At 40.0% G+C, this 12,350-nt stretch overlaps 1 protein-coding gene across 1 annotated transcript in view; it reads right to left on the minus strand.

The window, feature by feature from the left end:
* Nucleotides 1-1,114: 1,114 nt before the first annotated feature.
* Nucleotides 1,115-12,350, minus strand: part of CLPX (caseinolytic mitochondrial matrix peptidase chaperone subunit) — a 16,104-nt gene continuing 4,868 nt past the window's right edge. Inside the window, exons 3-13 of the mRNA XM_008935838.1 lie at nt 10,764-10,918; nt 9,651-9,810; nt 8,425-8,466; nt 6,969-7,145; nt 5,935-6,099; nt 5,509-5,597; nt 4,819-4,983; nt 3,764-4,063; nt 2,921-3,013; nt 2,563-2,669; nt 1,115-1,458 (exon numbers count right to left, since the gene is read on the minus strand). Coding sequence (XP_008934086.1) covers nt 1,368-1,458; nt 2,563-2,669; nt 2,921-3,013; nt 3,764-4,063; nt 4,819-4,983; nt 5,509-5,597; nt 5,935-6,099; nt 6,969-7,092 — 1,134 coding nt within the window. The 5' untranslated portion in view covers nt 7,093-7,145; nt 8,425-8,466; nt 9,651-9,810; nt 10,764-10,918 and the 3' untranslated portion in view covers nt 1,115-1,367. The remainder of the gene's footprint in view (nt 1,459-2,562; nt 2,670-2,920; nt 3,014-3,763; nt 4,064-4,818; nt 4,984-5,508; nt 5,598-5,934; nt 6,100-6,968; nt 7,146-8,424; nt 8,467-9,650; nt 9,811-10,763; nt 10,919-12,350) is intronic.

Consider the following 12,350-nt stretch of genomic DNA (forward strand, 5'->3'; position numbering starts at 1 on the left):
ACTACAACTGCATGTCACACTGCTTCTCGGGATGAAGACAAATATTACGTAAAATTTACATGACAAATTAACACAAAAATAGGGCCAACACATTTGCGGTATCCTCTCCTGTCCTAAAATATCTACCAGACTGAAATGAATGATCAAAGTTTAATTCAAAGGATATGAATTCAAGTTTTAGAAAAAAAGGGTCAGTAAAACTTAAGTCCACGTATCACCGAAGGACAAAACAAAAAGTTGTATGCCAACCATTTTAATTTCTGAAACCAAACCATACATATCCTTTAGTGTTTTTACAAAGGGTTTCCTAAAGGATTGAATAAGTTTTGGTGTAGAACAGAGGAGAGAAGATCACTTTGCTGTGAGACTAAATCAAAGACAACACCACAAGATGCAATACTAGCATTTGAGCGTATAACTTAAAAAGCACTGTGTCCTGTGAACAGTCACTACTGATTACATCAAAAATATGATACATTTACTTCTTCCACCTCTTAAGCATTATAAGATAGGTTGGGCAAATACCTGGCACCAAAAAATTGATGCATGATAGTTCCAATACGTTGAACAAAATGTACTATATTAGAACATTAATATTTAAAAATTTATGTTGACTTCTCATCCAAATTCAGATGGCTTACCACTTCCTAGAAATCCTGCTCACCCCTCTGGAAAAAAACAGCAAATTGCTGACTTTCCCTTCTTTCACAGTAGTCAAGGTGACTAAAAGTTGCTCCTAATGGAGAGGTGAAGGAAAAGATGTTATTTATCACGTTCAAACTGCTGTAACAAACGAGTGTCACATATCTGCAAAATCTCCCAGCAGTGTCCTAAAGCGTGTCCCGGTTTTTCCCAAACCCTGTTCCCAGGGCTTCCTCCCCCACCAATGTAACAGGTCACTCCAGCACCAGTCGGGCTTCCAACACCAGCACAAATCTAACACTGACCTGAACATAACCCCCTGCGAGTCCTACGAGGAGCTAATAGAGTTTATTCACCCTCTAATTAGTAATCTTGATTTCCCATTTGTAGAGTAATGTTATTGTAAAATCTAACTATTGGCAGCACCCGCGTTGCTGGTTTAGGTTCTAGAAGGAGCAATCCAGGTGCTGCTGTGTTTGCTAGACATTTTAATTGAACGAGTGTCATGTACAATTCATATCTGAACGTTAATGCCATCCCCGTCCACGCGGCGGCCGCCAAATAAATCACTGTGATGTTGCAGCAAAATACACGATCTGATTTAGCTAAGAAAAGTTCCTCATCACGTATCAGAGCCGAGAGAGATCCGAGGCCTGTAGGGTCAGGCTGAAGCCAATCGTAAGGGAAGAACCAAGAGCGTTTTGCACGGAGCGTTCTGACAGCATTTAATGGTTGGCAGCGTCGGCTTGTCGAGGCCAGCCTTCCTCCTCAACGCCAGAGTCATACTCCTCTTCAGATGAATCTTTTGTGGGAGCCCTATAATTAAAACGAACTGATCAGATATTTCAGAAATGGAGGAAAAGAATGGAGACAGTTCCCATAGCTTCTGGGGAAGCATTCCACTTGCAAAGTGACCCAGGAAACTGTGTTCTGACCAGCTGTGGAGATTTATGCTGCTACCAGTATGTGGTCTTATGATTGAAAATCAAAAGGCTACTGAGTTCAAGTTAAGTTATTAAATTTACTAATTAAATTGAACATTTCCAGCAAACATGAATGCTGGTGCTCTACAAAATCACTGAAGGCAACTGTCAGTGTAAGCTTTGCACCTCCCACTCTGACCATCCCCTCTGAGACAGGAGGTGTGTGGAGCCAGGCCTCAGCATGGACACAGGGGAATGCAAAGCAGGTACCTCAGCAGAGAAAGTCACTCAGAAAAGTTGTCAGGGGTAGAAACAACCCAAAACTCTTAAATTTCAGAACTGTGTTTCAGCTGGCCCATTCCCTCTCAACTCCATCCTTTGTTCATTAGAATTCTGGTTATTTTTTTTTAAAACCCAGGCTTGTCCAGTGCCTTCAGCATTGCATATCATTACCATAATACAACCTTTACAACATTACACTGATTATTTTGAGTTCAGCAATCAGTAGATGTGCCTTTGTGGCTCTCCACTGCTGCAAGAGCAATGGAGAAAACCGCAGCAGCCTGAAGCTTGCATCAAAAAAAACACAACCCAACAAACCAACCCCCAACATCTCAGTGGTAAAAAACAAAGGGAAGAAAAAAATTCCATTTCAGGTATTTCAGTCGTCACAATTAAACTTCAGATTTTACTGTTAATTTCTAATGCTTACAATTTACTTCTGTTTCTACAGGTATACACACACACACAAAAGGCTTAAAGTAACTTCATATATAAGTTTATTTTTAAATGTCTGCTTAAAAACTAAAACAATACAAACCCAAGGTCTCTAGGACTGAACAGGCACTCACTCAGCTGTGTGCAGTGTACAGAGAACTGGATCCTTTTCAGGCTGTGGGCATGGTTTTGGGTTTATATGCTCATTCTTAGAGCAAACATCCCAATACCTGTCTAGCTGCATTACTCATCTGTTGTGACACTTCTGCTATGGTGTTACCTAATGTATCCTGGCTCTTTTTTGCCTTCTACAACATCTTTGTCAACTTCCACGCATACAATGTCAGAATTGGGCACTTCAAACATGGGTTCCAGCAACAGTTTTTCCTACAAAAAAACAGAGGGGAAAAACAATAATTCCATATGCCCTCTTCCACATAAAAATAAAGTTAGTAAGTGATTATCAGAGATAGAGGATTTCCTTGGAAGAACTCTAAATACCCATCTCTAAAAAGATTTGTTGTATCAGTATATGATCCATAACTACGTGAGGTTTTGACTGAAAATTGTCATGATTAAATCCACACCCATGAACATAGGTAGCTTCATTTACTCAATGTGAGACTTCATTTACTTACCATTATAGATCGAAGACCTCTTGCACCAGTTTTTCTGTCCAGGGCCAGTCTGGCTATAGCCTTCAATGCATCTTCAGTCACATTTAGTTCACACTACAGACAGAAAAATGCTAACTTCAGTTACTTATTTAATTTCTAACTCAGAGTGTTGAGCGTGACAGCGCAAGTGTTACTGACCATAATAAACAGTAGTGATTTACTTATTACAGATCACAACATTTAACATTTCAGCTAAGGAAATGGCCTCAAGTTACACCAGGGGAGGTTTAGGTTGGACATGAGGAGAAGGGTTGTCCAGGGCTGTGCCAGGCTGCCCAAGGGCAGTGGTGGAGTCCCCACCCCTGGAGGGGTTTCCAAGCCGTGGAGATGTGGTGTGAGGGACACAGGGCAGTGGGGACCTGGCAGTGCTGGGGGAATGGTTGGGCTTGATCTTGAAAGTCTTTCCCAACCTAAAAAATTCTGTGATTCTATACATAAAGCTTCGGCTACACTTTATACTTAACTAACATTACCAGTATTGACTACGTCCCTCTACGTACAAGGGCTACAAGTCTCTCCGCAGCACATGGAGTGGCTCTTGATGCCTCTTAGACAAGGTCATGGGTGTGTTTGAACATTAACATGAAGAGCAGCTCAAGTACTTCCAAATCCCTTGCCTCACAAGTGCAGTTAGCCAGTCTAAACCAGTCAGGTTTTAATGAGTTAGCTTGCTTTTTTTCCCCTCCAGAGCTGGGAGGTGCACATGTGAGGGAAAGAAGTGATTTCAATTGATATTTTAGATTGGTTTTTAAACCTCTTTTGATAAACAAGAATCTTGAAGAGTCGTCAAATCAAAATTCAAACCTTATCCATGCTGAATAGTGCCTGGTATTGGGGAACCACAGCATTTCGTGGCTCAGTAAGAATCCTCACGAGGGTTTTCTCATCTAGGCTGTGCAGAGGAACCACAACGGGCAAACGTCCCACAAACTCTGGGATCATCCCAAACTCAATGAGGTCTCTGGCTTCCACGTGCCGCAGCAGGCGATCCTTCTCTTCAATATCCTCATGGGGATCAGACTCCCCGCTGATGTTTGCCAGATCAGCTGCTGCTGCAGCCCTTCTGCCTTTTCCCATATTAGATGGTGTCCCAAATCCTAGATACTGCAAAACAAATGAGTTACACTTACAGAATTATAGTAGTTACGTTTTCTTTACGTAACTAAATCTCATTCCCTGTGCATTAAAAGTCTGGAGTGACTGTCACTATGCACTAATTCAAGCTCAGTAAATTACTTGTTGTAAAATTAGACCCCTTGCACATAATCAGTTTCTCAGAGCATTTAATTCCCTCAGCAAAGTATCAACACGTCAGCCCAAGAGCAAGTTTTTCTTAGAATACAAAAGGTTATGGTAAGTGACAGTAAAAAGGCCTCTTCAGAAGGGAGGCAAAAGTAGTCATGCCTGTTTACATGAAAAGCTACATGAATTATAAACAGTTGTTTGGATTTCAATCACTCCCCTGCTAGAAACAGGGTCCTAGAACTGTTTCACATATTCTGTTTTTAAGAGACACAAGACATGATAATAATGTAAGAAGTTCACCACTCAAGTATGGAACAGCAAGTCCTCTACCAACAGCTTTCAATCTTCCTCCTCCACCTCTAGTTTCTCCTATTTGCATATGCTAAAAATTTCTCTGGCAGCAAAGACCACTGCAAGCTACTTAAGCCTGCTAACAATAGGCTTGTTCTTTGCTACCTTAGGCTTGACCCCAGCTCCCAGATAACACATGGAAAAAAAACACTGCTCTTAAACATAGTGCCTCTACACATACAGCAAGACCTTTAGGAGTCAGTATCGTGAACAGTAATTAAGATAGTAATTTTTTCAGTTCAAATACAGCCTGATGCACTCACTTTTTCATTTTTCCTCCTGCTGATAATTCTGTCAAGACCATTAAAAGCACCAGAAGCTACAAAGAGGATGTTTGTTGTGTCAACCTGCACCGTTTCTCCACGTAGTTTACGAGAATTCTTTTCTGGAACGTTTACTATTGTGCCTTCTAGTAATTTTAACAAGCCCTAAGAAGGGAAGAAGAAATAAGCAATATAAAATTTCACTGTGTAGCATCATAGAAGGCACACAATACTCTGCTTCCTTTCACAGATGTACTTCTATTTTGTTTAATGCCTTATGCATTTATAGTAAGAGTGTCTAAAGCAGTTTTCCATATGAGACAATCCAAATCAAGGACAAACAAAAGTTTTCATTTAACATTACTCTCATGCATACTGAGCTGCACTTAATAACAAGTTCCTTAAGAGTTTTGTCAAAATGGAAAATGTTTCATTAAACAACCTGCTATATGAATGCTCCAAAGATATTTTGCAATCAGAACATTTCTATGAGGCAGTCTCTAGTTGCTTTTCAGACTTTTTTTTTAACTAAGAAAACTGAGGAAAGATGAGGGTTTCAAAGGCTAATAATTAAGGAGCTGAAGAACTTGACTCTCTACCCTCCCATGCTACTTGATGTATGATAGGATCACATGTAGACTTGACTGGCTGTTCACTTATGAAGTGAAATGACTCCACTGAAGTGCTTACTTGTTGAACACCTTCTCCTCCAACATCCCGTAACTGATGAATACCAGGAACACTGCCAATCTTATCTACTTCATCCAGAAAAACAATTCCTGCAGTTACAGAAAAATGGATTGAAGGAAGATTCCACTTTTAAAAAGAACCAAGAACTTACACACAGGCAAGAACCTGATTTAAGACAGCAACAGCCTGTTCTGCTTCCGTACTGTAGACTGCAAAAATTCACACAATATTGTCCAACTATGGACAAGAATAAACAGTACAGGATATGATCAGAGCTCTTTTCAGGTTTATTATTTCTGAATTAAAGGGTTAAAATTTAGGTACATGCAACAAGAGTGTAAGTTACAGAAACACTGGTGGTCTCAAAGCTTAGAGCATTTTGGCCAGAGACTATGAGTGAACTTTGGGAAATGAGTTGTAGCTTACCTTGCTGAGCTTTTTCTACATTGTAGTTGGCATCTTGCAGGAGTTTTGCAATGACAGATTCAATGTCTTCACCAACATAGCCAGCTTGAGTCAAGGTTGTACAGTCACAGATAGCAAAAGGTACATCTAGGCATTTAGCTAGAGTCTGAGCCAGCAAGGTTTTACCTGATGAAATAAGAACTCTGTAACAAACTTCCATCCATTTCTCCAGAGCACACAAACCCAAGTATTTACCACAGGAACACTGTTGCCATTATCAGACATTTTGAATGATCCCAGCATGTTCAGATATCCTTGTAAGATTTTTTTCCAAGAGAGCCAGCTTTCATAAACAGTGGTTTTTACATTGGCAAGCTGCATCTCTGAATTAGACTAATACCACACATTTGAGGCAGCTTGAAATGCATACAATAGCACAACCAAAATGTCACACGATATAAAAACCAAAATACAGGTACTTGCATAGATTAAGGATTAAATAAATCAGAAGTCCTTTGCAGACACTCAGGGTGCAGTGCAAAGTCCAATTGCTCCTGCTTTGGAGTTGGGGAGAAACAGAATGAAGGTATTATTTAGTGAATGTTCTCCCAAACAGTATGCAAAATGCTATCACTCAGTGCAAACTCTCCCACTCCTTATGAAAATACAAATATGAGTTCTTTTTTAATCCCCCTGCAACTGGTCTGTCCCAGAGATGAAACACCACTAACCACAGTAACTCTACCTGCCATCTAAAGCATAGAAACTTTGCATGTGTCTTATTTCAGCTTAGTGGAACTTGTACCCTTTAGTAAATAATATAGGCACTTAAAAGAAAGAAAGGAAAACCCCACGACCACACCTCCTTCCTTTTCAAGGCCATTTAGCTCAGCTTGTTGCCATGGCATAAAGCACAAAAATCCCAGTTTGGAATTCACAGTTCAGTTTTTTTTTTTTATACACCCAATTGGAATAATCACAAAAGAGGAAAATCACTCGTTAACAAATAATTCTACGAAAACCCCCACACCTATAAAAACCATGCAGCTTTTTACCTGATCCAGTTGGTCCAAGCAGCAAAATATTACTTTTTTCAAGTTTTATGTCATCATTGGGTGAATCTAGTACTTCTCCTCCCCGTTTTTCCTGAGGTATCTGCTGGTTCATTTGTTGCTGCATCGATGCTCCTAGAGCGTTCCCGTGTGGGCTGATTCCAGCGATCTGCAGCAGCTCTGGGGAGAACAGTGAGAGCACTGTTTGAGCACTTCAACACACAGTAAAAGCTTGGTTCTTCTGTTTTGGTTTGCAAACCTGTAATTCTGTCTGCACAGAAGTTTACAGATAGCACCTCAACAGAAATATGGCATAATTGTACTGAAACATGAGTTCAAATTGCATTTTTGCCCAAGCACATATGAAATGAACTTTCAATGGCACAGTGGATGATCTAAAACTACTTCCCTACATAGAAAGAAAAATGTTCAGTCTCTACAAATTAACTAATTTTAAACTTTTTTTAACACATGAGAAGAAATAAACCCAAACTGTTGATCTCTATGATGAAAAAGCACAAGAACTGGTATACAACAATTACAAAAGCAATCCACAGATCTTCTCTCAAGATTTTAAAGTCTTTCCTCAGTGGTGGTTTGGGTGTTTTTTTTAGGTTTTGTCTCTACACACTGATACAGAGATTAAGCTGGACTCTCTTTTTTCAGAGCACTAGTTTTCATTGGCTTGCAGGGTAGAATTTTGACAATCAAGAAACCTGGATTAAAGAAGCATAACTGGGATTACAAATTGATCTACACCAGACTAAGGGAGAAGTTCAATAGCCACTGAACTGAAAATAAACATCACTGACATCACTCAGACACCAAAAAAGAGCCATTCTGAGGTTCAAGGTGATAGTGCCTTTTAAGAGTACACCCTGCAGAAAACAGTTGCATAACCCTCCTTTATTATCTACCTCACTTCATATTCTGTATGATATTACTAACATAATCACTCCAGATACCTAAGTAAAAAGAAAAAAAATCAATTTCACTTGGTCTACTGAGAGTAATTCCAAGGACATTATTATTTAACCAACTTCATAAAAGGTTTTTTTACCTTTTACCTGCTTTCCACCTAGAACTAGAGTCAAATCCTGGACACCTCTGTTGAAAACACTCAATGCCTATTACTAATATAATCACACCAGATATCTAAGTAAAAAGAAAAAAAAATAAATTTCACTTGGTCTACTGAGAATAATTCCAAGGATATTATCATTTAACCAACTTCATAAAAGGTATTTTTACCATTTACCTGCTTTCCACCTAGAACTAGAGTCAAATCCTGGACACCTCTGTTGAAAACACTCTATGTCATCAATTAAATTTACTTGCAGAAGAAAAGCTACCAGGATTTTAGCCAACAGTTCAAACTAGCAGTCACTAAAGTCTGTTCTGCATTAACATCAAAAGAAGAGATATTGCAGAGGAGGACATGAGGAGAGAGTTCACTTACTTGTAAATCTGTACTCATCCTCCCGTCTTCTGATTTCTAATTCTAAGAGAGAGGATGAAAACAGTAATAAAAATAAGTTTAAAAAAGCTTATCAATTCTCTACCTCTTGCCCTCTTCTGAATACATCTCATCACTGTGCATGAGTGTATTTCTCACATGAAATCCCCACATGAATTACAATTTATTGCTGGCAAAATCAACCCAGTACCCAACTTGCATGCTTTCAAAATTACAGAAAGCTCTGTACTACTGAAAACAGTAACAGACTTTTACCTAGACTTTCACTTTAAAGCCAATGGGGTAAAAAAAATGCTACAATATAGCTTTGTTTTGAAAAGGCTTCCTCAAAATCTCCCATTTATATCCAAGTGTTACAGTGTAAGACTGTAGATATTTCAAAGTGCTATCTATTATAAATGTTCACTACCAGTCCCTCTGGCTGAGCACCATTTTATCTTCCTGGGGAGGGTCAGGAAGTTTTCTGTGCCAGGTACACAACTGCTCTCCTGCCATTACCAGAAAAGTGCTCCTAATGTTTCCCCCTCAGTTAAAAACACTACTTTACATAAATTAAAAAAAAACAAAGAGGATTCTGTTTGCTTAGCATGCTATTTATTACAAGACAGAACAAAACACCTTTAAAAAAAATAATCAAGGTACACTTTGAATCAGAGACAGAAACTTAATCCTACTTCTAAAAATAAATTAGACCAACATAGCTACACAGTTACTCAGTAGCAAAAGTGCTGCCAGGAGTAACTCCATCTATACTTGCTAGATATGGAACAATGCTTTTGGTGACCAACAGATGCTGCCAGTAACAGCAAGTGAGGTTAGAAAGCTAAATATTCATCAAACTCACTATGCAAAATATTGCCTTCATGATTGCTGCTTGCAGATGCACCAGATTTACTGCTAAGCAGTCAAGGAGATTAGAAAGGAAAGTTTAGGAGGACTCAGATGAAGTTAAAAGGAAAATACCTACAAAAATGTGTCAGTAACAAATGCTAACAATGTAATACCATAGGCAATATCCATGGCACCATAAACCTTCTGGATTACTTTTAAATAAATCACAGAAGTGTGAAAATTAAACAGAAATCCCTTTAGCTCATTCCAATTACAGAACATCTGGTGTTGAGGTAAAACCTTTCTCAGGTTTCTTAAGTTAGAACCCTGAAATGGTAAGTTTACGTGGCCAGAAAAACACCCAACATCATACCAACCTCTTGGTGTTAGAGAAGTCTGCTTTTCAACTTCTGCTTGCTGCCTCAGGTTAGCTGGGATATTGTTGTAGATCCTCTTGTAATGATTGTACACAGCAACTGAAAGCACCTTCTTGGCAAAACACTGACCAACAACATATTTGTCGAGGTAGTTATAAATCTGAAAAATAAGTCAAGTTTAGTAACACTTGCAAGCTGCCTTGTGGAAAAATAAGTATATTGTGCCAAAGCTGGACTTTGGTCTAAACCAACCGTTACACAACTCAGGAAGAGAAACCCAGCATTTAAAATACAGAATATATTCCTGTTGATAAGTTTACTTAAAGTGGTGCTTACACAGACATAGTGTGTCTGTCAGTTCTCGCTACCAATATTTAAACCCATTGCCATTTTCACCCAAAGTTGTAAGAGGAAGAGAAATGACAAGAGTATTTAATGTCTTACAAAAGGTCTATCTAGTGGCCACATGCAGCTTCAGAAATCACTACAATCATAGAATCACAGAGTCGTTCTGGTTGGAAGAGACCTTCAGGATCATCAAGTCCAACTGTTACCCCAGCACTGCCAGGTCCCCACTGGGAGAACAGACTGACCCCCACCTTGCTACGACCTTCTTTTGGGAATTAAGAAACACAATAAGCTCCCTCACTGTTTGGGAGAGGGAAGCCAAACGACTTAGGATGGGTCACTGCCAAAGCTGATCAAGCCACAGTTCTCATCCAGAACCAGGCCGAAGAAACGACTCTGGAGCTACAGAAAGAAGCTTCTAACATGGGGGTGCAGTATGCAATGCCACAGCAGGAAATGGAAGAGACTGTGGTTGATGAGGGTTGAGTTTAGTCTCAGGGTCACAAGGAGAAAATGAAGGTACTGGACTTCAGTCACAAGACAAAGCCAGAGGAAAACAAGCCCAACTACTTTATTGGATCTCCTTGTTCCCTTTATCAGTGCTCTGCTGGCTCACGTAGCTCTCAGACGCTTAACCTGGAGCTAATCCCCTTTGGTTGTTGCTCTGTCACACTGGACTGCTCCACACGTGATGCAGATGAAGAAGTCAAACACTTCCCTGTGCTGTAAGCCAGGGGAACACCAGGGGGGCATTATGAGCCATACCTTCTTCGGTGGAGGCGGTGGCTTCTGCTGGAATGCCAATTTCACAGCCTCTGCTGCTGACTCGGGCTCTTTAATGATGCTCTTCTTTGTGTCTGCCTCTGACAGCACCACAAAAAAATGGTGACACTTCTCACACTTCACAAAACGTGTGGAAGCTGCAGGAAAAAAAAAAGTAAAAGAAAATGGTAAGAGGAGTTGCTTTGACAGCATTCATGAGGACAAGGACCTGTAAGACAGTAGAGCCACCTCTGTGTTTACACAGCACTTCCCCTCCTTTCACCTTAGAAGGTTTAAAAGCAATTATTGGACTACAAAATTTGACACAGAAGGAATACAATTTGCCCCAAAAGTCACAAGGCAGAGCAACAACCAAAGAAGGAATTAAAAAGCACAAATTTGTTTCATACTTAGTAGCACTACACTCAGAACTTCACATCATAGAGGGATGCAGAATTAATGAGGGCTCCTAAGTATGCAGGAATTGTTCCCAACTCTCAAACTAGCAGACAAATCCCCTGTGGTTAGGGACAGACCAAAGTGCAGGGAAACAATCAACAGCCTCAACAACAGCAGGCAGCAGGCTCAGGAATGGATGGCTGTGGCAGCTCCCAGGCTCTGCATCCCACTGGCTGTGGAACCCCATGGAGCACACTGGAGTCACCCAAGCCCAGGACACAGAGCACAGCGAGGTCACACAGAGGGCTCATCCCAACCAGAGGCAGCTGTGGTATGCAACAGATGATCAGGACTTGGATGTTTTGCAATAGCTTTTGCTTATTTATTTTTACTATCAAGAGTAACCCAATTTCTTTCAAATTCCAAAAGCCAAACCCTCCTACTGCTGTTGACTTTGTGAACTGTCTCAAGAAATCATGGTAGCTGCAAAGACTGGCTTCAAAAGCCTGAAAACTAGAACCCAAACAGGAACTGCAAACTAGAACTCACACTACTTTTTCCACCCTTGAAAAAGCAAAGTTGAAACAACTGAAAATAGACAGCAGACAAGAATTCATCATTCAAAACAGATCTTTTCAGCCCATACTGCTATGCTACTAAATGCAAACAACGGGCAACAGGACTGATTGAAAGTAAACATATCAATAAATGTGTTAAATTAAAAGCAAAGTAAATGTGGCAGAACAACCACCTGAAAAGCTTTCATGTCAGAACTTCTGAGACCACAACAGGTTTTCAGAAAATGGCTCGAGCAGTGTAGCAACCAGCTGATTTTAATAACAGCCTCTAGCAACAAACAAGCTGCTTATTTATAACTTGTTGTTGCCTCCTACAGAGCTGACATCAGCAAAAGAGGAGCAGGTGTTGGTTGTTTTTTTAACTATTAAACACACCTTACAACTAGGTAAGTAAGACCAGCAGAATACTTTAAGAATGCAGCACATAATACTGTAAGCATCACAGCTTTATTAACTCTGCTCCAAAGAAAATGTGCTTAACAGCTGGAAAGTTCTCAAAGTTCTCCTGGCAACAGTCCAAATTGCTGCTCTCTGCCTGCTGGGAACACGATGGAGAACCACATGCATGCACCCTTCTTCTATCACTATTATTTAGCAACAATATTGTAGGGAA

The sequence above is a fragment of the Merops nubicus genome, unplaced genomic scaffold (assembly GCF_000691845.1).
Source record: "Merops nubicus isolate BGI_N331 unplaced genomic scaffold, ASM69184v1 scaffold25072, whole genome shotgun sequence".
Classification (NCBI taxonomy): Eukaryota; Metazoa; Chordata; class Aves; order Coraciiformes; family Meropidae; genus Merops; species Merops nubicus.